Source organism: Odocoileus virginianus, chromosome 21, assembly GCF_023699985.2.
Source record: "Odocoileus virginianus isolate 20LAN1187 ecotype Illinois chromosome 21, Ovbor_1.2, whole genome shotgun sequence".
In the NCBI taxonomy this organism is placed as follows: domain Eukaryota; kingdom Metazoa; phylum Chordata; class Mammalia; order Artiodactyla; family Cervidae; genus Odocoileus; species Odocoileus virginianus.
The window spans coordinates 9,332,739-9,359,263 of record NC_069694.1 but is presented as its reverse complement, the minus strand read 5'-3'; the positions used below and the strand labels follow the sequence as shown (position 1 = coordinate 9,359,263).

General features: G+C 39.5%; 1 protein-coding gene across 1 annotated transcript in view; it reads left to right on the top strand.

Moving 5' to 3' along the window:
* The window catches only part of NWD2 (NACHT and WD repeat domain containing 2), a 215,179-nt gene that overhangs the window by 68,237 nt on the left and 120,417 nt on the right, over positions 1-26,525 (top strand). Inside the window, exon 2 of the mRNA XM_020888269.2 lies at positions 19,852-19,940. Within this exon, the coding sequence (XP_020743928.2) occupies positions 19,852-19,940 (89 nt within the window). The remainder of the gene's footprint in view (positions 1-19,851; positions 19,941-26,525) is intronic.

Genomic DNA, 26,525 nt, shown 5'->3' with positions numbered 1-26,525 from the left:
CACTTTCCCTCCCAGAACAGTTCTCCTGCCCAAAACCATGTCTTATTTTATTGTACTACTATTTTCCTAGTCTTCCAGGTTGAAAATGTATTTCCTTTTTATTTTGATATGCAGCCCATCAATCCTCATTATTCACAGATCCCATATCAGTGAATTCATCCATGGCTGAAATTTGTAACTGCCGAATCAGTCCTTGTGCTTTTGCAGTCATCCTCACGCACGCAGATGGGTGAGATATTCATGTCACCTGATGTGCCCAGTTCCCTGCTGAGCTTGAACGGGGACGCTCTGCCTTCTTGTCTCAGCTTAAGACTGCAAACCAGTGTCTGGTCACAGTCTGTTTACTGCCACATTTTCCAGACTTTTGTGGGGGGTTTTCTTGGGGATTCTGCTGTGTAAAGGCCCCAGATTACAGTGCTGAAGTGTGTGTACGTAGCGCTCCTGAGGGCTGCAGATCATGTTCGGGAGAAAATCTGTGCGCTAACAAGCTTTGTTCAAACATGAGCCATGCTTCGTAGAACTTTACTGCAGGTATGAGAGTGGACTGTAATTACAGACTTACAGAAAAGTTGTAAATGAGTAAAATTAATTTCCATAGACCCTTCATCTGAATTCCCTGAATGTTAGGACTCTATCCTGTTTACTTTATCCCACCCTCCTACTCTCTCTGTGTTTCTGTGTGTGTTTACCTGTGTATTCACACATAAAATTTTAACATATATGTATGTGTGTGTGGGCTTCCCAGGTGGCACGGGTGGGAAAGAATCTGCCTGCCAATGCAAGAGACGCAAGAGATGCAGATTCGATCTCTGCATCGAGAAGACACCCTGGAGGAGGAAAAGGAAACCCACTCCAATATTCTTGTCTGGAAAATTCCATAGGCAGAGGAGCACAGTGGGCTACAGTCAATGGGGCCGCGAAGAGTAGGACAGGATTGACCCACTCAGCACACACACGTGTGTGTCTATTTTAACATACATGTATATTTTTTGCACTTAAATGCTTCAACGTGCATTTCCAAAAAAGGACATCTCCTTATATAACAATACAGTTATCAGTTGGGAAACTGACATGAATTCAGTCTTACCTAATCTGTAGATCCTAATTTACCTCTTGCTGCAGCGATGCTGGACCATGGGTTGCATTCAGCTGTCATGTCTCTATAGTCATCTTTAATTCAGTATAGTTCCTTAATCCTTGACGTTAATGTTTTTGAAGAGCATGCTGCAGTTATTTTGTAGAATGTCTTCAGTGCGGTTTGACGTTTCTGCATGATTAAATTTGTATTATGCTTTTTGAGCCAAACCAATTCAAATATGATGCATTCTCCTCGGGACATTGTATCAGGAGGATTAGGATAGTGATTTGTTCCACTTCTGGTAATATTTGTTGATTGCTTGTTTAAGGTGGTGTCTGTCAGGTTTCTCCATTGTAAAATTATTGTTGATGCCCTCCGTTCAGACCTCCCAGGAATAAACATCTGGTTAGACAGAGTTGGGTTTCTTGACTTGTAGCAACAAGTGAGAATGTACAGGAGGAACTGGGGGATATCTCAGTAAGGGTGTTTCCCAACATATTAAGAGGTTCTTATTTTCATATTTGGACTTACCTGATCAGTTACTGGGGGTAGATTTTAAGGAAGTGTGGTTTTACTCTCAAGTGGGTGCTGTCAAGAATGGGTGGTTTCTCTGTTGGTTACGTTAATAATTTGTATATAGGAGGCAAGAGGAACGGAGTGAAACTAAACTTGTATTTGGTGAAGAAGCAGCACTCGCATCAGCGGGGAGTGGGCGGTATTGGTCAGATTTTGTGGTTTGGACAGTATTCTTTTTTTTTCTGCGTCCACGTGCATTTATGGAGTGGTTCTGCCTATGTTTCACTCTAGCATGGTGACAGAGCATCTAATACTGGCATTGGAAAAAATTACTTACTTTCAGCAAGAGAACATCATCGCATGTGTGTGAGAACCAGATCTGTTCCTGTTCAGTAGGAGTCAGGCACTAGTTTTCTTCATGTTTATTACATTTTCTCCCTGTGAAATTAATGTAAGCACCCCTACTGAGGTAGGTAGATGGATAGACAGATGGGTGGGTGGCTGGGTGAATGAAAGTACAGACAGATGGGAAGGGAGAGAGTGCTTCCTGACAGTACAAAGGTAATAAATGTAAATGATAATGGAAATAGAAAATCACTATTTGCCAACTGTAGTGATTTAATGAGGCAGGGGTCTTCAATAGATGCCCTAACTAATGGGTGAAAGGTTGAGGAATAACAGGTTGTTATATAGTCTCAAAGCATTTCTCTGCAAGATACCTATCCACTAAAATGGAAAAAATAGTTATTTTTAAAGTAGAGAAATTGTAATCACTCTGATGTGATGGTGGCAGTGGTGCAACCAACTTTTACTGAGACATTACTGCATGAGAAGTACTTTCTATTGATTTAATCCCAGTAAGGTGGGCAGTACAGACATTCTCTGAGGTTTTTAAAGGCTTACGGTCCAGCCCTAGGACATGCACATTGTTTAACCAAGTCAGTAATCAAACCCGAGATCCCGAGATTCCTCTTCACAGCCACACTATGACAGCTCCCTCTCACACGTATGAAATCTGTCACTCCATTTCCCTTAAAATGTCTCTCCTTTGCACCCTTTCTTTTCTTGTTGTAATCAAGATGTAAGTTCACCTTACCTCGTGCATGAGTTACTGTGGCTGTTTTTGGGCAGTCCTCCCTGGCCCCATTTCCTTTTTGTCAGATCTGCCGGTTGGGAGTGTTTCCCTTTGCACCTTCCCATAAGATCACATGCATCATGTCAGCAGATACTTCAGAAGATCCAGACTCCTCGTTTTCAGGTCCCTCAGTAAGTTGGTCCCAGTACCATGGCTTGTTTCCCTGTCCCATTAGAAAGTTTTGTTCTCAGACTCCGGCCTCTTTCTGTAATAAGCTCTGGGTCTGCTTCTGCATCAGGAAAGCTCTCTTTTCTATCCTACTCCTTTTCTGAATTCTACTCATTTTCAAGTCATAACTTTTCTAAAACCTTTCCCCAGTTTGGGGCTATAAATTAGCCTGGTGTCTAGAATGTGTTCCATTCAGTTTAATGTGGAACAATTTTCTGTTTTCTACAGGTACCTTAGTTTTGACTCTCTATCTAAAGCAGGTTTCTTGGCACTGGGGACCGGGCAGAGTTTCCTTTGACCCCCTGACACCCAGCTGAGTGTTGGGTACACAGTAGAGTCTGGACAGATGGAAGTCGGACTGACTGACGAATTACTCTACAGACAGACAGGTCAGCCAGGTGCAGGGAAACGTCTGTCAGTAAGTGACAGCTGCATTGTAGACATAATAGAAAGTGTTTTTCCTGTAGTTGACTGAAGAGAATGATGAATTGCTTTGGTTCTGTATATTCCTCCGTATGTATTCTTTCCTTTCCCGTTTGATGAAAAGAAATAATTGCTATTACCCCCCCCCAAACTCCCAGCACACAAAGAGACAGAAAAATACTAATAATTTATAGACTAATTACATGTAACCCCTGTAGAATCTGCCTGCAATGCAGGAGACCTGGGTTCAGTTCCTAGGTCAGGAAGATCTCCTGGAGAAGGAAATGGCAATCCATGCCAGTATTCTTGCCTGGGAAACCCCATGGACAGAGGAGCCTCGTGGGCTACAGTTTATGGGTCCCGAGACTTGTATACAACTTAGCAACTAAACAAAAACCACCATCCGTACATTGCACAACAGACTACACTACGTGATGCTCCTCTGACCCGTCACGTGCTTCGTCAACTTTCCTTGTTTTCCTCACGCTGCCACTCTTCTCGAAGGTATTTCTTCCTTTCTACCTAAGAAAAATTTTATCTATATTTCAGGTCTTAATTGTCATCTTCTCTGATAAACTTTCCCTGATATTAGACAAGTTGATTACTCCTATCTTTCTGCCCCAGTAGCATTTTGCTTATCCTTCTGTTCTAGAATTTGCTATGCCTTACTGGGAATCCCATTCTTAGCTGACTGCTCTCTGGCCCCAATATACTGTGAATGCTGGGGGCAGGGATGTGCCTTGTGTGTCTTTTATTTGGAAGAAACACTATAGCAGCCAATAAATTTTAATGTGGCAGGCACTTGTTGAGAACTGTATGTGAATGAGGTCATACTAGTGGAGTGTGAAATTCCAATTATATTTGAATGAGGAGCTCTGAGATGCCACTTATAGTTCTTACTGAGTGTTATTTAAATAGACTTTAACATGAAAAGAAGAGAATAATTAAAGATGAACTATGCTAAATTGAAGAAATTTGCTCTCAAAATTTAAAAGAAATTGAAAATTCTAGTTACCAATTTTGCAGTAACTTCACTTATTATGTTTCACTTTGTAATAAAAAGAACTGTTTTTGAAAGGAAAAATATGATAATAAAACACAAAGAAGTATTTAATATCATTCAATAGTATGCATGGCGGTAACATTAATATCTAGTTGCATGGCGACCTTAGAAATATTGACAAGCAGAATGAACAAAGAATAAAGACACTCAAAATATCATTATTCTCCAGAAAGCATAAGGAACTGAGATGTTATTTCTCATCATGCTAGTTTTATCTGTGGATAGATGTGCTGTCAGTATGCACTGCTAGCCTGTCACATCTGTTCTTCTCTGGGGCTGTTTTCTGGGTCCACACCAGGGGACTGCAGGTGGCTTGCCGCTCATCAGCGTGGAGTGGATGGAACAGGGTGGCAGCCTTGGGGAGAACGTGCATGTTCCATCGTGTCCGACTCTTTGCAACCCATGGACTGTAGTCTTCCAGGCTTCTCTGTCTATGGGGTTCTCCAGGCGAGAATACTGGAGTGGGTTTCCTTGCCCTCTTGCAGGGGATCTTCCCGACATGGGGCTCAAACTCCCATCTACCTGCATCTCCTGCATCGCAGGCAGATTCTTTACCCACTGAGCCGCTGTAATTGACATACAGCATTATTAGTTTCATGTATATAACAGTCTGTTGTTTCGTTTATACACCCAGAAGTGGAATTGCTGGGTCATATGGTAGTTCTGTTTTTTTTATTTTTTTGAGACTTTCATATTGTTCTCCCTAGTGGCGATACCAGTTTACATTCCTACCCACAGGGCATGAAGTTTCTTTTTTCTACACATTCTCACCAATGCTTGTAATTATCATTTTGACAAAAGCCATTCTGACAGGTGTGAGATGGTAACTCACTGTGGTTTTGATTTTCATTTCCCTGATGACTAGTGATGTTGAGCATCTTTTCATGTGCCTGTTGGCCATCTGTATGTCTTCTTTAGAAAAATGTCTGTTTAGATCTTCTGCCCATTTTTCAGTTGGATTATTTGTTCTTTTGTTGGTTGAGCCATAAGAGTTCTTTGTATAGCTTGGAGATTAACCCTTTATTGGGTATACGATTTGCAAATACCCTCTCTCTTTTCTTTTGTTGACGTTTTTCTTTGCTGTGCTGAAGATTTTTAGTTTGACGTAGCAACTAATTTATTTTTAGGCTTAGCTATATATTTACTAGTTTATTTGCATACTAATACTTCTTGCATCTCAAATTTTTGTCAGCTTGAAAGAAATCCTCTAGAATTTCTTTCTAAAGAAAAAAGGCACAGAATAGAGAGCCCAGAAATGAACCAACATTTATATGGGCAATTAATCTATAGCACAGAAGCGAAGAATGTACAGTTGGTAAAAGACATCCTCTTCAATAAATGGTGTTAGGAAAACTGGACAGCTACGTGCAAAAGAATTGAACTGGACTACTCTCTCACACCATACACTAGAATAAATTCAAAATAGATTAAAGACTTGATTGTAAGACCTGAAACCATAAAGCATATAGAAGAAAATATAGGCAGTAATTCTTTGACACCGATCTTAGTAATTTTTTTTAATATGTTGCCTTAGTCAAGTGAAACAAAAGCAGAAATAAATGAGAGTACATCAAGCTAAAAATCTTTTGCACAGTAAAGGAAGCTATCAACAAAATGAAAAGGCTGCCTACTAAATGGGAAAAGATATTTGTCAACAATAACTGATAAGGGGTTTATATCCAAAATCTACAAAATACTCACACAACTCAACATCAAAAAAAATCTGATTGAAAATGGGAAGAGGAACTGAATAGACATTTTTCCAAAGAAGAAATACAGAAGGACAACAGACACATGAAAAGATATTTAACATCACTAATCATCACGGAAATACAAAACAAAACCACAATGAGATATCACCTTATACCTGTCAGAATGGCTGTTATCACAAAGACAAGTGTTGGTGAGGATGTGAAGGAAAGGGAACTCTTGTGCACTGTTGGTGGTTCTATAAATTACTGCAGCCACTAGGGAAAACAGTATGGAATTTCCTCAAAAAATTAAAAATGGAACAATCTTATGATCCAGAAATTTCACTCCTGTCTATTTTATCCAAAGAGAATGAAAACAACAATTAGAAAAGATCTATGTACCCCTGTACCCATTGCAGCATTATTTATAGTAAGCAAGATATGAAAGCAAACCAAACACCTGTCAATAGATAAATGGATAGAAAATATGTGAGGAGATATATATATATATATATATATATATATATATATATATATTTGACTATTAAGACCCCCCCCCACTAGGTGGCTCAGATGGTAAAGCGTCTGTCTACAATGCGGGAGACCCAGGTTTGATCCCTGGGTCGGGAAGATCCCCTGGAGAAGGAAATGGCAGCCCACTCCAGTACTCTTGCCTGGAGAATCCCATGGACGGAGGAGCCTGGTAGGCTACAGTCCATGGGGCCGCAACGAGTCGGACACAACTGAATATTAAAAAGCCATAAAAAAAGAATGAAACCTTGCCATTTGCAACAACATGGGTGGACATACAGGGTATATGCTAATTAAAGTAAGCCAGAGAAAGGCAAATACTTTTAATTTCACTTACAATGTGGCATCTGAGAAAACAAATGAACAGAAACAAAGCATCTGAGAAACAAAACAAAGAAAACAGAAACAAGAGAAATGGGCACTTGCTAGAGAGGAGGGTTGTCGGGAGAGGAAAGAAATAGGTGAGGGGGATTAAAAGGTACAAACTTCCAGTTGCAAAATAAGTGAGTCACAATATGAAATGTACAGTGTGGGGAATATTGTCAGAAATTATGTAATATCTGTATGGTGACATGTCTTAAATATTTATGTAGTGATCAAATTGCCAACATCCACTGGATCATTGATAAAACAAGAGAGTTCCAGAAAAACATCTACTTCTGCTTTATTGACTTTGCCAAAGCCTTTGACTGTGTAGATCACAACAAACTGTGGAAAATCCTTAAAGAGATGGGAATATCAGACCACCTGACCTGCCTCCTGAGAAATCTGTATGCAGGTCAAAAGCAACAGTTAGAACTGGACATGGAACAGACTGGTTCCAAATAGGAAAAGGAGTATGTCAAGGCTATATACTGTCACCCTGCTTATTTAACTTATATGCAGAGTACAGCATGAGAAACATTGGGCTGGATGAAGCACAAGCTGGAATTAAGATTGCCGGGAGAAATATCAATAACCTCAGATATGCAGATGACACCACCCTTATGGCAGAAAGTGAAGAGGAACTAAAGAGCCTCTTGATGAAGGTGAAAGAGGAGAATGAAAAGGTTAACTTAGCGTTTAGAAAACTAAGACCATGGCATCTGGTCCCATCACTTCATGGTAAATAGATGGGGAAACAGTGGAAACACTGAGAGACTTTATTTTTGGGAGCTCCAGAATCACTGTATATGATGATTGCAGCCATGAAATTAAAAGACACTTGCTCCTTGGAAGAAAAGCTGTGACCAACCTAGACAGCATATTAAAAAGCAGAGACAATACTTTACCAACAAAGGTCTATCTAGTCAAGGCTGTGGTTTTTCCAGTAGTCATGTATGGTTGGGAGTTGGACTATAAAGAAAGCTGAGCACCAAAGAATTGATGCTTTTGAACTGTGGTGTTGGAGAAGACTCTTGAGAATCCCTTCAACTGCAAGGAGATCCAACTAGTCTATCCATCCTAAATTAACTCAGTCCTGAATATTCATTGTACGGACTGATACTGAAGCTGAAAGTCCAATACTTTGGCCACCTGATGCGAAGAATCCACTCTTGGAAAAGACCCTGATGCTGGGAAAGATTGACGGTGGGAGGAGAAGGGGACAACAGAGGATGAGATGGTTGGATGGCTTCACCATCACGATGGACATGAGTTCGAGTAGGCTCCGGGAGTTGGTGATGGACAGGGAAGCCTGGTGTGCTGAAGTTCATGGGGTCGCAAAGAGGTGGACATGACTGAGCGACTGGACTGAACTGAGTGATCATTTTGAAATGATATAGAAAAAAAAATCACGGTTTTGTGTATCAGAAACTAACTTGGTTTTGTATGTCCGTTATATGTCAAAAACAAGCATACAAACGCATAGAAAAGGAGACCAAATTTGTGGTTATCAGAGACATGGGTGGGTGGGCAGTAGATGAAGATGGTCAATATGTACAAATTTCAAAGATAAGTAAGTACTAGGGATGTAATATACAACATGATAAATATAATTAACACTTTATATATGAAAGTTAGGGTAAATCGAAAGAGTTGTCATCACACAAATTTTTTGTGTCTGATTTATTTTTGTATCTATATGAGATAATGGGTGTTTATTAATCTTATTGTGAAAAGTCAAGTCCTTATTCTGTACACCTTAAACCTATACATTGTATGTATGCTCAGTCATGTCTGGCTCTTTGCAACCCATGGATTATAGCCTGCCCATCTCCTCTGTCCATGGGATTATCCAGGCAAGAATACTGCAGTGGGTTGCCATTTCCTCCTCCAGGGGATCTTCCCAACCCAGGATCGAACCCACATCTCTTGTATCTTCTACATTGACAGGTGGATTCTTTATGGCTGAGCCACCTGTGAAGCCCAGACCAATACATAACTGTATGTCAATTGCTGTATGTCAATTACATCACAATAAAACTGGGGGAAAAGAGAAAATAATTGATAGGGAGAAAAAGAAGGCAGGAAACTCACTTTTTGCTTTTCTAAAAATATTTTCTTTTGCCCTTTGTGTTTGAAAGATTACTTTGCTGCCTATTTAATTCTAGGCTGACAGTTGCTGTTTCTTTCAGCCTAGTAAAGATACTGTTCCAATCTTTGGCTTCTGTTGGTGGTACCATGTCAGTTGAAAGTATAATTTTCATTATGTTGTGGGTTATCTGTCCTTTTTTTTCTCTGTTTTTAAGATGCTCTTTTTGTGTGTGTTCTTCATTTCACCATGAAATATAACTTCTATATTTGTGTGTAATTCTTTATTATGTCTGGAATTTGTTGGCCTTGCTAAAGATGAGGACTGAAATCTTTCAACAAATTTGGGGAAATATTTAGCCATTATTTATTCAAGTACTGCTTCTTTCTAAGCTCTCTTCTCCATTCTTCTGGAGCTTGAAAGTTGAATGTTAGATTTTACTGTATTATCTGAATCTGCCAACTTTCCAGATTTTTTTCATTTCTTTCTACTATATTCTGGATGATTTGTTCCCATCTGTCTTTTTGTTCACTTAGTCTTTTTCAGCTATTTAACACTTCCACTGAGTTTCAATTTAAATTAATTTTTTTTTATTTCTAGAGGTACTGCTGTGTTATTCTAAAAGACTGCTTTATTGATTTTTGTGTGTGCTTCTTGTTCCTGTTGTTTTATTCAACGCTAACTTTCATTTCTTTAAGCACCTATATTCCAGATAATTCAGTAATTCTTCTGTGTGGACGTGTTTTAGCTTTTTTGTTTGTTTGTTTCAACTGGTTCTAACTCATGCTGCCTTTTTGTGTGTTTATTGATTTGTGTGTGTGTGTGCGTGCACGCATGTGGCTTAATATTCTTTGAAACTTTTAATTTGCTGAAATTCATTAAGGCCTCATTAGAGATTATGCTTCTTGAGCACTAGGGGTCACTACCAAAGCAGGACAGTTTTTTTTGTTTGTTTGTTTGTTTGTTTAGCATTAATAAGATATTTTAATGAAGAGGGTAAGGAAACCAAACAAACCTTAGTCTTATGCTTCTATTCAAAGACACTCAAAACTATCTTTTTCCCTCCCCATTCTTTCTAACTGCACCTTTATTTGTGACCATGTAACAAAGGCCAGTTTAAAATCTTTGTTTTTTGAAAAGTTTAAACCTTTTTCAAATAGATTAAACAGCCAGGCTAGGGGAAAACATACTCAATACATACTTTACTTATATCAGTCGAGCTAATATCTCAGTACAGTGTAACTATACAGAATATACACAATGCACATATATATTCACAAAGCAAACACTCTAGGCTCAGAACAGATTTGGAAAAACATGATATTCACATCAATTACAACAACTCTAAAAATGATTGTAACATTGAAATGGCCCTTAGTATACAAAAAAGACACACACACACACATATATGTAGTCACCAAGAGCTTTGGTTCCTATAGAATACTAATAGCCAGATACTAGTTTATAAAATGCAAAGTTTCAACATCATACACATTTTTAATAAATAAAATGCAAAATCATTTTAAATTATAGGCTTGATATTTGCCAGACTTAAATAAGATTAATTGCACTGCTGATCTACAAGAGGCCAAGCTCGTGATTACAGAAATCAAGGAGGTTGTTTTCTCTGCCAAGTGCAGATGGTATGGCGGCACATTTTCTTGGTGATGAAGTTATTTCTGATCGACTGTCACACTGAAGATCTTGACTCTTTGAGGTCAAGGCTTTTCCCAAGGATTTCCTGGCAGACTCATCACTTTGGGGCTCTGTGTTTTGTGTCCAGTGTACCCTGACCCACAGAAGACAGAAATCAACACTCGAGGTCACCAGGATTTAGTGGAAAATAGCCAAAAGCTGGCCTTGAAGAATCCTTATTTCCCGAGATTACTGCTTTCACTGTCTTGGGCATTGTTTGGTTTTATTCAAAGTATGTGACGTGTTTTAAAAGATACATTTTTACATACCTGTATGCCATATTTGGGTTGTCTTAGTGTCATGTTTGTGCAGGTTTCCTTTCCTCAGCATTACCAGAAACAAGCCCAGCATTGTTAGCTTTTGTAGTTTGCCCTCTTTTCCTAAAATGTATTGAAGTGTAGCAATGGTACAGCTATTCAAGTCCTACTGGGAACTCTTCAGAGTATTTGGATAAACTGGTGATATTTTTTAAATTACATTTGAACTATGGCTTCCCCTAAAGCTTTGAAAAATATCTTGAAAATTTAACCATTTTTTTAAGAAATACAATGTGGGACAAGATCATGACTGTTGTAGCTACTTTACTGTTAATCTTTTAGTGCTGAAAATTCTCATAAGTAATAAAAGATGCTTTAATCTTTGATTCCCCAAATTATTTGCTAGAATAATTGCAGTGATTATTGAGCATTTACCACATGCCAGGTGTTGTTGAAAGATTCCATTGTAATTTTGACAACAACCTCATAAGCTTGATACTAGTAATTTTCATTCCATATGACAAATGAAAAAAATGAGACTTAACAAGCTGCCTGAGATCACACAGCTAGCAGGTGAAGGAGCTGGGATTCAGACACAGGGAATTTGGTTCTAGAACCACGTTCAGTCCCTCTGTCTTCCCTGTTTGATACCAATTGATATACTTATATTGAATAATGAGCAAGATTGACTAGGGTGTGTTTTAAAACTTCATTTAATTAATGGTACTGACAGCATAATTGCAAAACATGCTGGGATTTTGATAGGGACTGTGTTGGGTCTGTAGATCACTTTGGAGAATCTCAAGCCTGGAATTGGTGAGGTTTGCCGTCCTAGTACTGTTGAGCCTTCCCATCCATAAACATGAAATGTCTCTCTCTCCTTTTAGATCTTTCTCTCAGCAAGGTCTTACACTTTATGATGTATGTCTTGCATTGTTTTTGTTAAATTTTTTTCAGTGTTTTATTATTTTAATGCTATTATAAATGCAATTTTTCTGTTTCATTTCTGAATTGTTTGTTGTGAATATAAAGAAGCACTGTTGTAGCCTATCCAGTGACCTTGCTGAAATCATTTATTAGTTATTATAATTTTTCTCTGAATTTCTCAGGATTTCCTACATACAAGACCATGTCATCTGAAAATAACTTTTCTTTTCAATCTAAGTTCAGTTCAGTTACTCAGTTGTGTCTGACTTTTTGTGACCCCATGGACTGAAGCATGCTAGGTGCCTTAATTTTTCATTGTTTCTTCACTACACTGATTACAACCTCCAGTTAAATGTTAAATAGAAGTGGTAATGTGTTCCTGATCATAACTGGAAAATATTCAGTCTGAAGCTGTGAAGCATAGTGCTAATTGTTAAGGTTCTGTGTAGGTAGCCTTTATCACGATCAGGAAATGCCTTTCTGTTCTCCGTGGCTGAGTTTTTATCCTGAATGGGTATTAGATTTTGGCAAACGTCTGGTTTGGGGTTTAGGATGATATAGACTTAAAGAGTAAGTTGAAGTGTTCCTTCTACTCTATTTTCTGAAAGTGTAAGGGAGTATTTCTTTACAGGTTGTTATAATTTATCAGTTAAATTCTCTGGACTGGTGATTTTCTTTGGGAAGATTTTTAATAACTAATTCAGATTATTTAATTTGTTTTAGATCTCTTCATATTTTCTTTTCCTTTAGTCAGTTTCAAGAATTTCTGCTTGTAGAATTTGGTCATTTCAACCAGGTTTTCTGATTTGTTAGAAATAAAGTTATTGTTCATAATTTTATGCCCTTAGAACTTTTTAAAATTTCTGGAGCACCTATATGCTATATTTCATTCCAAATTATGATAGTTTGTCTCCTCCTTTTTTCTAATCAACCTAACTAGAAGTTTGTAAATTGTACTACTCATTCAGACAGTTAACCTTTGACTTTATTGGTTATATGGGATTTTTTCCCCCTATTTTCTATTTCATTGATTTTGACTCTGTATTTTCCTCCTTCAGTTTGTTTTGGATTAAATTTGTTCTCTTTCAAGTTTGTTTTTTTTTCTTCTAGTTTTATTGACATAAAATTAACAGTACAGCACAGTATAAGTTTAAGGCATACAGCATAATGATTTTATTTATATCATGAAATAATTACTATAGTTAAGTTTAGTGAATATCCGTCATCTCATATAGATAAAGAGATAGAGACTGAAAACTATTTTTTGTGTATGTGCTGAAAACTCTTAGGATTTACTCTCAATTTTTATATATAACATAGAACAGTGTTGAATATCTTTATCATGTCGTACATTACATCTCTAGTACTTCTGTCTTGGAGTCTGTAGCACTTTGGACTACCTTCACCTACCACCTCCATCTACCCCTTCTCTGCGAACCACAAATCTGATCTCTTTTTCTGTGAATTTCTTTGTGTTTGTTTTTGAAATATAATTGACCTACAACACTGTCAGTTCTTATTATACCATAGTGATTTTTTTTCTGTACATCTGAGAGTGATCACCACAATGTCTAGTTGTGGTATGTCACCACAAAGACATTATTTAGTTATTAACCATATTCCTCACACTGTATACTTCATACTCGTGACTCATTCATTTTGTAGCTGGAAATTTGTACCTCTTAATCTCGCTCACCTCTTTCTACCCCCTGCCCTGCCATCCCATCTCCTCTGGCAATCACCTGTTTGTTCCTGGTATCTTTAACTGTTTCTGATGTGTTGTGTTTGTTCATTTGTTTTGTCTTTTAGATTCTATATATAAGTGAAATAACGTAGTATTTGTCTTTATCTGACTTGTTTCACTTAGCATAATACCCTGTAGATCCATCCATATTGTTGCAAATGACAAGATTTCATTCTTTTTTTATGGCTGAGTAATTTTCCATTGTATATATGTATACCACATCTTCTTTATAGGTCGCATTCATATCTCAGATGTTATAAATAATGTGTCAGTGAACATAGGGGTGCATATATCTTTCCTAAGTAATTTTTTTTGGGTAAATACCCAGGCGTGGAATTGCTGGATCACATACTAGTTCTATTTTTAATTCTCTGAGGGATCTCTGTAGGGTTTTCCTTAGTCACTGCACCGATTGACATTCACCCCAACAGTGCAGGAGGGTCCCCTTTCTTTACATCCTTGCCAGCAGTTACTCTGTTGTCTTTCTGGTAATAGCCATTCTGACAGGTGTGAGGTAACCTTTCATTGTGGTTCTTTTTTGCATTTCCCTAATAATCGGTGATGTTGAGCATCTTTTTCTGTGCCTGTAGGCCATATGTATGTCTTCTTTCTTTCATCTTTTTCTAGTTTCTTAAGGTAGAATCCTAAGTTACCGGTTTGAGACCTTTCATTTCTACTGTAGGTGTTTAAAGGTATAGATTTCTCTCTAGCCATTGCTTTAGTTGCACTTCTTAACTTTTGACATGGATTTCCATTTCATTAAGTGCAAAACATGCCAAGTTTTGCAGAGCATCTTAATCTGTCCCAGCTTTTACTTTTCCACCAGGCCTTCTCATGTTTCCATGCTCCATGTACGAGGATCAAAGTCAGCCTGAAGCATGTGGATAGGTTTTGATCTTTTATGTCTGTGGGTAGGTTTCTTCGGCCAGAAGAAGCTTATCAGAGAGCTTATCAAGACTGTCTTATGGCTGTTTATTTCATTCATTTCCTTGTAAAATTTGAGTGAAGCCAAGGCTAGCAGAGCCACTGGGCTTCCCCATTTGTCTGCCTCTGAGACTACTGCTGCTGCTAACAGCACTCATGGGCATGGAGTTTTCCCATGCTCAGTTGCAAATCAGGTGAGCCTTCTATGGCCATGAAGATGCTGAGGTTCACAGCTTGACCCTCTCTGACGTGGGGTCTGAGAGAGGGAGTGGTTAAGAAGTGGTGGGAGAAACCCCAGGCGAGAATCTCATAGACTCCCACTGTTCTTATCCGAAGGTCAGTTGCTTTTGATTAATAATCACTTCCCAATTTGTTTTATGCCCTTGGTCTTTGGTTAATTTACATTAAAATGCTTCTTTTGATCATTTTTTCCAATTTTATTATTGCTAATTAGGAAGAGTATTTGCTAAGTAAACTCCTCATTATGCCATACTTTGTCATTATTTTGTGACATCACTCCAGATTCACACATTGCTGTTAATGCTATTAACATAATCAACTATTAATTTAAGATAAAGTTGAATTTTCATTTATGTTAACTTTATGGAAATAAAATAATTCTTTGAGTTTAATTAATGTTTTAATTATAATAGCATCTGTTTTCTCTTTCATTTATTGAGTCCTAGGTATGTGCTGGGGTCTGCTGTATTTTCTGTGATACAAGTTTAATGGGGGAGACAGACTAAAAATAAATTACAAATATTATAATAAAGCATAATGCATGGTGTTATATAGGGATGAGCAAAGTTCTGTGAGGTGACCAGGACATGCTTGTCTCTAACCAGTAAGAGTTCACAAATTGTGGTGCTTTTGATTGGGACTCAGGAGGGTCTCAGTCTGCCAAACAATGGGATGCGGCAGATAGGGAATTCTGAGCATGGAGAGCAGTATGTGTAAAGACAAGGTTCAAGTAATATCTGAAAAATACTCTGGAGGTTACATGGTAAAGAGCGGTAGAAGATGAAACTTAGGTCAGAGATACATTTACATCTGCTAAACATTCTGGCCTTCATCCTCTAGGCCAACAGATGCCAAGCAAGGCTTTTAGTGATCAAATTAGTTTTCACTTTTGTTTTGTCTTGGCATTTATCTCCAGCAGTTATAAGACTGCAATGAGGAGAGACAAGTAACAGATCAATGAGATTGGAGACTTTTGGATGCTTAGAGTTGAGATGATGAGTACAAACATAGAGATTAGAAAAAAAAAAAAAAGCATAGCCAGATTCAGGAGATGGTTATGATGAAATTGACAGGATTTAGTGACATTGAAATGAGAAACAGTAAGGGTGACTGGTTGGGCACAGAAGCCTTGGAAGACATGAAAATGAGGCAGCCTCTGGGAAGCCACCAAACAGGAAATCAACCTGGATGACAGAAGTCAGATAGGATGTACAGTGTATTACTGGCTAAGGGGCCAGGAAAAGGGGGAGGATCCAAGCAAAAAGAGACGTAAGGAAACTTGGGAAACCCAGCTGGAATGACAGCTGCAGGTAGATCCCAAATAAGTTTTCTGAGCTGCCAAGAGGGAAATGACTTCACCTAAGGTCCATGCCCTTAAGTGTGGGGGAGTGGGGGTGGTAAGAAGTTCCAATCCAACGTGGTCATTTTGGCACTCTTATTTTTAATAAAAACTTGGAATTACTCTAAACCCTGCATGAAATAGGATAATGATATTGACTGATAATTCTCCCTCAACTCGTATTCCTCCTGCAGGTAATTCAGATACTGCACAGAGACCATCATTAATTCTGAAATCAGAGAAGAATTATTCAGAAAGCAACTCTTTAAAAACCTCTATAGTGCTACTAAAGTGTTAGGCATCTTTTCAAAGGTGGGCAGATACAAGTGGACACAGTGATGGTGAAGAATAAATGATTACATACCTTGTCTTGATCTACGCTTTTTTAAAAGGTCCCTTTATATGGGCAACATTCTGTGACTTAATTTTTCCTGTCCGTGACATTCTAGTGTTTTTAAATTGCTAACCATCCGGATTTGCTGTCAGTATGAATCAGGTTTTTTGTATAATTAAGCCAGCTTATCTATCACCTAACATAATGAATCCATTCTATTTTAATTACTTTTCCATTTCCAGAACCACTCATCCTGTATTAATACAAATATAGGAAAATCTGAGTCACTTTTGTACTCTAAGTAGTAACACAGAATGTCTATCATATGCTTCCCTCACATTTTTAGAAACATTCAACATAATTTGATAAAATATTAGTATTTTTCCAGAAACACAGAAACCAGGGAAGACATCAGTATTTTAGTTCATTCACTTACTTCATGAAGCTGACTTTCTAAACCCTATCATTTATTTCCCAGAATTTTACAGTGTTGATTCTATTTCCAACCAGTGACACATTGTAATGTATGAAGCCTTTCTGTTTCTGGAGGTAATTTCAGAGAAGCATTGTCTGTCAGCTCAGTTTTATCGCTCGTCCTTTTGTGGATTTTTTTTTTCATTTACTGCTTCCTCAACTGAGTGATTCTAGTCACTGGAGATGCATCAGCAGAAGAGACAGAGAAAGGTTCTGAGGCCCATTGAACTCATGAGGCAGGCGGGGCAGACAGATGGTGAACAGCCGTCACCAACAGTGATGTGTCATGTGCAGAGAATCTGAAGGTGGTGTGACAGAGAGGGCTTCTCTGGCCGGAGGGCTCGGGGGAGACCGCTCTGAGGAGGTGGCATTGAAGCTGACACTTGAGTGACAGGAGATGCCATGAGATGATCATGGGATTGAGCATTCCCGGAGGAAGTCATGGCTAGAGCAAAGGTCACGAGTGAAAATGTAATCCAGAAACCAAATGAACACCACTGCTGCTGGAGTGATGTGGACTAGACAAGTGGTAAGAAGTGAGCTGAGGGAGGGAGAAGGACATCCAAGGGAAGGAGTGGGGATTTCATCTCAAGTTCCATGAAGAGATGCTGGAGGATTTGAAATGAGAGAGTGACATGATCAGATTTGTTCTTGCAAGATTGGGCTGGCTGCTTTGTGGAGAATAGATGGATGGAAGCAAGTATGGAAACAGCAAGATAAGGTTCAACGGAGAGATGAGCTTGGCTTGCATCAGAGGTGAAGAGAAGTAGGTAACTCAGATTTTTTGTTTCATAAGTATTAGGACTTTGACATCCCTTAATCATTCAGGGAAGTTATTGCACGTGTCGTTTTCAAATATTCTTTGCACAGTTACATATTTTCCATGGCTAGAGCAAAGTGTGACATTTAGCTCTCTAGATTCAAATCCAAGTTCTCCAACTTAGTGGTCATAATGACTTCAAGCATGTCTCTTAACTGCTTTATATTTGTTTCCTCTTATATAAAAATGGACTAGTAATCTTACCTATTTCATAGGTTGTTGACAGAAGTGACTAAGAAAATGCACATAGAAATATTAGTCTATGGTAAGCACTCACTGAATGTTAGTAATTAGATACTGGGTTTCTGCCTTAGCCTTCTTACTAAGACACATTTAGGTCTCAGTACCCAGGAATAAAATTTACAGTAATAACATTTTGAAAAAACAGATTTCTGCTCCTCATTTCATAATTTTTTCATGTATTATTAGGATACAATTTTTTTTTGGAGTATCTTACCAGTAATCTTTATTTAATATACTCCCAGATTCCACATCAGGTAATACTTCATTTTTAAAGTGACTTTTTGTTATCTGGCTTTTGAACATCTGTAGCCTTTTAGAGAGATTGAATATTATCAGTTTTACTGCAGAGTTTCAACCCTTAAAACAGGGTGAAGGAGGATGGGCATGTGATGCCAGGATTACATCAATCATGTGAAAGCCTAGTCGCCCGCCCCCACTGGTGCCGTAACAGCACCTGGTCACTGTTCAGGTGTGCCCTCCTCAAGCGTGGTCCTCCCGCTCATCCTGTGGACTCAGGTCCATGTTGGATCTGTGGTGGGAGAAGGCCCTGCTTGTTTGGATTACAGGATAATCTCAAAGACCTTGTATAGAATCTTTGGTTCCCTTGTAAACACTGGTTCCTGTCGCTCTGTTGAGCTGCCGCTGCATCTCAGACTCTCAAGACTGGTTGGTTGCCTCTCAAAACAGGCTTGAGAACAGTGGGAAAGTAGAGTAGGTCAATGTGGCATATGGTTGCGTTTGTATGCACAGATGTGGTGGAGAACAACAAGGACAGTCTTTTAAATTGGTTTCTCAGTTATAAACGTGGCATGCAGATGTTTCATGGTTATGGCTGGGATTGAGGTACATTTAGCAAATGGTCCTTTCCATGAGATCACACATTAACCTAATTTTGAAAAGCTCTGATTCTCATCTCCGTCTGAAGTTACTTGGAGAGGGCAAGTCTGTCTTTGCTGTAAGCATCTTACAGCATCATCACTGATATGGAGCATCATCCAGCACAGATGGAATCTAGAATCCGTTTCTGTGCAGAACATTCAACATTAAATACATACATATTTTGTGGTTTTTCTGGTTTCAGGTTCTCTGTTTCTTCTTGTATTTTTAATGACATAGATAATTTTTAAGTACTTTATTTTGAAGCTTTTACACACGGTGGCACATGTAAAGTGGTCCCCTCTCTGATATAACAGGTCCCTGAGTCCAGAGTGAAAGATACCACTACTGAACCACTGGCTAGTTTTCAAATACCATGTGTGGAATCTGCAAGTTTTTAGTTGTTGACTCCTACGGTTTGTCCCTCCTCATTATTGTGCTGATTGCACAGATGCTATTGTTTCTGAATGCTTTAGGAAATGACAGAGTCTAGACATTTTGGGAAATCAGTAACGAATATGTGTGTGTGTGCTGAAACATTTATACTCAATGGAGATACACCCGGTAGCCCTATGATTTTTCCTTTTACCTCTTTGAAAGTCAGTGTGGTTGTGGCTATTAAGAGATCGATATGAGGGTCTCCACGGGTCTAGAGAATCAGCTGTGAATTCTCAGCTCTGCCAGCACCCGCAGAACTTACCAGGGGGCTCCCATCCATCCTATACGCCTGGTAGAGGGACCTTGGCTCCCCCTGCTCTGTGAAGAACAAGTTCCCTCCAGTAGATAAATACCCCATCATTTCACAGTGTAGCACCCCAGCTTGATTATATTCGTGTTTATTTGTAAGCTTTCTTTTTTTGTGCTTTCTTTTCCATATGTGGACATAACTCACTTTCTCTGTGTTTGCTTTTTCTACCACAGACACGGGAGCAGAAAGACAGGCTCTGAAAGAAAACGTGTATCCTAAACTGAGAGAATTCTGCAGAGAGAACTATGGATTAGAGTTTCAGGTAACTCTGATGTTAATTTCACATTTAACTTTATCAGCTGAACAACTAATGTTTGTTTCTTGTCACAACTTAGATGTTATAAAAGACAAGTTTTAGGCTCTGGAAAATGTCATTTCTTTAAGCATGGATGAAAAGAAACACTGGAAAATAGAAGTAAAATACTTCATCATTTTTGAGGTTTTGCACTTTTACTTTCTGCTTCTTGGACCCTACTGTTACTGCCTCATCTTTTTCTTTGAACCATGTTTATTTGCTTTGTTGCCAACCTCCACTAACATGAAAAGGCGAAGGTTGCAGAGTACCTGCCTTCACACTGGCATCTCTAGAAATGTTGTGCATCTAAAAATTGGAACTGGGACTTCACTGGCAGTCCAGTGGTCAGAGCACCATGCTTTCACTGCTGAGGGTACGAGTTCAGTCCCTGGTCAGGGAACTAAGGTCCTACAAGCTGCGCAAGTACAAATTGGGATCAGTTCTCTCACTTCCTTTGAGCATCTTGACTAGTCCTTGCCTTCCTTTTCACCTTTTAGTTTTCATTCACATTGTCAAATGTCCTTTTTCCCAAGCATTTCAGAATTTACCATTTACCAAGAAAAATATCGTCAGCATTTCAGGAGGCCATCACTGTGCACATCATTGCTGAAATTCATAAACATGGCATTGTAGACACCATCAATTTAGCCATCTAATAGAGAAGTACTAGGAGACATTGCTCATATCCTGGACATCCAAAATTTTTTGAGGTAAATATCTCCTGCAACAGATAACATTATGTCGTGAGAATTTGTTAACCTCATTCGCAGTGAACATCTTAGCTGCTATCTGAACTACATGCTTACATTGTTAATTATGGAGTATGGACTAGAGGCTTGTAGTATGAGTACAAAATTTGCTCTTGTTAATGGAAGAAAATTTCACCCTTCATTTGTTTCTTCCTGAATACAGTGGACCCTTGAGCAGTGCAGGAGTTGGAGGTGCTGACCCTCTGCAGAGTTAAAAATCCACCTGTAACTTTACAGCCAACCCTCTGCATGCACAGTCCCTCTGTATCTACCATCTCTCCATATCTGCAGATTCAGTCAACCATGGATCATTTCATACTATAGAACTTACTAGTTAAAAAAAAGCCACACATAAGTGGACCCATGCAGTTAAAACCTGTGTTATTCGAGAGTCAACTGTAAATATTTCATCTTGGTATACCTCATAATGCCTTCTAATATGATGTATAAAATAATAGTTTCAAAATGGCTTTAATCTTAGTGCTTAGTGTCCATCAGCAACAAGCTAATATAATACAAATATTGAAGAGTTACTCGTAAGTCAGTTTACTTGAAAAACTATGAACTTAGATTCCTTGTTGTGAAATCAGCACTACTTTATACAAAGACTCTGTTTCTACTGATAACAGGGTCTCGACTGTTTAAAAAAAAAAAAGATGATATGTCAAAGTTTCCAAAGACTAAGACATTCCTTGGGGACTCAGTTCTACCAATAACAGGGTCTCGACCATTAAGAAAAAAAAAAAGATGATATGTTAAAGTTTCCAAAGACTAAGACATTCCTTGGGGACTCAGTATAAAGAAATATGTCTAAGTATATTAATCCCATCTTTGAGTTTATTTGGGTTTTCATCACTTTTGTTGGTAGAAGGTTGAGCTGAAGAACAGCTGCCATAAAACATGAAATTGATTAGAATTAGCATACAAATTTTCTAAATTATAAGGGAAAACATACAAATTTTCTAAATTATAAGCAGGTACAGGAGAAAACAAAGCCAAAGGAAAAATGTAGAAGGCAAGGTCCCTAGAAGAAATTAATGGCAAGGATCATTCCAGGCAAGTATATTGAATCCACTGATGAGAGGCTCACAGCAGGGGAAACAGCATTGGGTAAAGTGTGACATGGAATTGACTCCCAGCTCTTGACTGCGAGTGATTTAACCCACCCCCTTGTCCTTCACAGGCTTCCCTCATAGCTCAGTTGGTAAAGAATCTGCCTGCAATGCAGGAGACCCCGGTTTGATTCCTGGGTCGGGAAGATCCCCTGGAGAAGGGATAGGCTACCCACTCCAGTATTCTTGGGCTTCCCTTGTGGCTCAGCTGGTAAAGAATCCACCTGCAGTGAGGGAGACCTGGGTTCGATCCTTGGGTTGGGAATATCCCCTGGAGAACGGAAAGACTACCCACTGCAGTATTCTGATCTGGAGAATTCCATGGACTATACAGTCCATGGGGTCACAAAGAGGCGAACAAGACTGAACGACTTTCACTTTCACTTTCTCGTCCTTCACTGTCTAAAATGGGTTGTGACAGCTTACAAATCTGAGGTTGTATTTGCTTTTTACCTTCCAAGCTTCTAAGCTCAAATACATAATATCTGAATCTAAGAATACACCTCTTAGCATAGTCTTTCCTTATAGGTTGGCTATAGATCTTCCTGAGGCCGTGTTGGGTTCACTGTGTATGGTTCTTGGAACCATAAAGAAATGGTTCTCTTTTCCAACTGCAGCGGAATGTGCCAGAAGCTTCATGAAAAAAAAAAAAAAATTGTTTACCTGTACCATGTTCTAATTCCATCTCTGTGCATTGGACCCAGGAGAAATGTATTTCCTAGAATTACTCAGACATACCAATCTATTTCACGCCTTCTTGCCTTTGCTGTTCTCACTGCCTACAGTGCTTTTCTTCTGGCACCTCCCCTGCCTCACCTCCTAAGTCCTGCTCATGGAGAGTCTTCCTGCCTCACCGTAAGTCACGCCCCTCTTGTTCTTGCCCACTTCTCTGCAACTGTGTGTCTTTCCATTTGGTTTCTTGAATACTTTAAGCCCATTCCCATTTAAGGATTTTGCACTGGCTCTTCTCTCTGTAGGAATGCTTACTGCTTCATCTTCACATGGGTGCTTTCCTCCTTTCTTCAAGTCTCTGCTGAAATGTAATTTCCTAGAGATGCTTCTGTGATGACTCAATCTAAAATAAGCCCCTGGGTGTGCTCTCTTTTATATCGTCCTGTTTTACTTCTTTGCATAGCATGTTCAGTGTTGGATATTTTCCTTGTTCACTCATGTATAGGCTTTCTTGCTTCAAGAAGCAAGCAACAATCTTTCTCTCAAGATTGTTCCACAAGTACAGAGACTTGTCTGTCTTCATGACAGCTACATTTCCTGATCCTAGAATAATGCCTGGCACATAGTAACACTCCAGAATAATGTGTTGAATGAGTGATGTCTCAGCCCAACCATTATCTGCTTAAAGAATCATTCTCTGATAGCCCTCTTCCTCTCTGCTTATGCCACATACCCTCATCCCCTAAAACCCTGTGCATAAACCCCCAGTCATTCATCTGGTTCATTTAAGAAGTGTTTGTTGACCATCAACAACATGCCAGACAACATTCCAAGTGCTGGGAGTACAGGAAGAAATCATCAGACCCTCTTTCTGTGGAGCTTCGAATGTTGTTGAGAGAGGCAGACAATAAATGGTAAATTCCAGTGGTAATAGATGCATTTTATTGAATAAATGCTTTTTTAAAAAAGTAAAGCATGATAAAGGGAGGTAGGGAATACTGGGTGGTCAGAGAAGGACTCAGTCATAAGATAGCCTTTGAGCAGATATCTCCAGAAAGTGATAGAGAAGATCATGCAGATGTTTTGGAAGGAAACTCCCAGGCATAAACAACCAGAAAAGGGGTTTTGGATGAGAATGTGTTCAGAACATTCTGGCCTTGTTAAAGAAGCCAAGTGGTAATAGAGTTAAGTAAGGGGAATGATCGTAGGAGATGACATCAAAGGCAGCATACGGAAATTTATGGACTGAGATTAAGGACTTACAGTTTTCCTCAGTAAGAGGGGGAAGACATGATATGATTTATGTTTAACAGGTTCACTCAAACTGTGAGGGAGCTGGTAAGGGGTGGGAAGTGATGGCAGAAGCAGGAAGATGGTGCAAGTAAGAAATCATCATGGTACAGACTAGAATGAGCAGTAAGGACATATATGGTTAGATGAATTTTTCATCACCTGTCTATAAAGTCTCAAAGTTCTCAGGACTGGAATTGTGTCTTATTCAACTTGTCCCAGTAATCAAGTAGCTGACATATAGTAAGCCATTTAGGGTTAAATCTTTATTGAACTATGTTGATAGACTATGGAGTTACACTTTAACAGGGTCATATACTTTTATCTCTGTGCCTGTTTGGCAAACTGTTGTCTAGTACTTCCTTTACTTTTTAATTTAAACTAAGGGTTTTTTTGGCTGCCCTGGGTCTTGGTTGCTGCAGGTGGGTTTTCTCTAGTTGCAGTATGTGGGCTTCTCTTTGCAGTGGCTTCCCCTGTTGCAGAGCACAGGCTCTGGGGCGCATGGGCTGTAGTAGTTTCAGCTTCTGGGCTCTAAAGTGTAGGTTCAGTAGTTGCGGTCCACAGGCCTCGTTGCCCCTTGGCATGTGAGTTCCTAGTCCCCCGACCATGGATCAAACCCATGTCCCCTGCATTGCAAGGCAAATTCTTAATCACTGGACCACCAGGGAAGTCCCTAAAATAAGAGTTTTAATGAAAATGCATCAGCCTGTCTGATTATATGAAATTCAGCTAATTCCATGTGTGATATATACCTAGTTGACTGCTCAGAGATGGGACCACTGAATGAAAAAATGTCAAGCCTACTCAGAGTAGAAAGCATACTTGGCTCAGGGAAAGACAGGGTGTGTAAGTAAGAGGTTATTTGATTGGCCAGTGTTCAGTTAGTGCCCTTGGCCATGGAAAAGAGGATAGAAAGGAAGAACAGGGAACTAAATGGGGAAAAATAAAGACAAATTGGGGTAAAAGCAAGTGGTACAGGACCCAGTAAATAAGGGGCTTTAATTATATGTCCACAGGCCATCTATCTTGCTTTCAGGTGCTTTCTGTCCATTCTCACTGCTGAGCCCCTGATCTAACACTCATTGCTTCAAAAAATCAAATAAGCAAAGACAATCCTAACTGATCTTGTTCTCTGCTTACCCACAGTAGGTTGCAAGTTCTAGAGGGAGAGACTAGTCCTCACTTATTTATAAGTCCCCAGGGCTTGGAAGAGGGTTCAACATTTCCTGGATTTGGTAAAAGTGTCAGCAGAACTGCCTTACACCATCATCCTACTTGAGTTTTCCTATACATCACCAGAGTAACCTTACTTAAATGTAAGGTTGTCAGTTTCTTTACTTGAAACCTTATAATGGCTCCCTGCTGCTTACAGCTCCCTCTGTAGTATGATCCCAGCTGTCTTTCCACCTTCATCCACCATTCTTCCCAAAATAAACAGGCCGTCCTCGACTTGTCCTAGGAGAACCTCTTGCCGCTTACTCATTCCTGACTTTAAAAACTCATTTGTTGCATCTGTTTCGGTTTTCCTTTCTTATTACAAATACTCTTTCTCCTGTGCTTCCTGCCCTTCAGAATCCAACTCCAGGCCTTGCTTTCTAAGAAGTCTTTTTCAGATTCTCAAATATCCCACTTCTATTCACTGAATTCTCAGCAGTCTCCCTCATCCCAGCGCTGCAGGTACCCTGAGCAGGAGTAAATCTGATGAGGGCAGGGACCTCCAACAGGATGCCTGATTGATCTGGGCACTTAGCTGCTGGTGTATTTTGAAAGCAATTTCATTTCAGTCCAGCCACTCAACTTAGTGTCATTTCTTAAGAATTCCTTCTGATAGCAAACATTTTTAGCAGGCACCTAGTATTTATCCCACATCATCTTAGTCACCAGGGCTTTCCTGATAGCTCAGTTGGTAAATAATCCACCTGCAATGCAGGAGACCCCAGTTCGATTCCTGGGTCAGGAAGATTCCCTGGAGAAGGGATAGGCTACCCACTCCAGTATTCTTGGACTTCCCTCATGGCTTAGCTAGTTAAGAATTCGCCCGCAATGCAGGAAAGCTGGGTTCGATCCCTGGGTTGGGAAGATCCCCTGGAGAAGGTAAAGGCTACCCACTCCAGTATTCTTACCTAGAGAATTCCATGGACTGTATAGTCCATGAGGTCGCAAAGAGTCGGACATGACTGAACAACTTCCACTTCTCTTCATCTTAGTGACCCTATTTCCTTTTCTTCACTTTAGCATCCACTAAATCCCAAATACCTGCAGATTTTCCTCCTCAATATTTCTTCAGTCTGTGCTGTCTGTCCTAGATTATATTACTGTCATCTTGACTATGCAGTAGGTCTTGCTGGCCTGTTTACCTTCATCTCCTTACCTTCCCAACATCAGCCCCTCCATCCCCGGACCTCCTCCATCGTGTTCCTGCTGCGGTATCTCTGAAGTACAAATTGACTCATCCACAAGACACATTTTGTCCTTCTCAGCCTGGGATGTGAAGTTCTCTTCTCCATTTCCCCCATTCCCCACCCCAGTCCACTGCCGAGTCCTGTCTGTCCCCTCCTCCACAGGCAGCCTGTTTCAGCCTTTATAATCTACGTGTGTGGGCTTCTCTGGTGTCTCAGTGTTAAAGAATCTGCCTGCAGTGCAGGAGACGTGGGCTTGATCCCTGGGTCGGGAAGCTCCCTTGGAGAAGGAAATGGCAACCCACTCCAGTATTCTTGCCTGGGAAATCC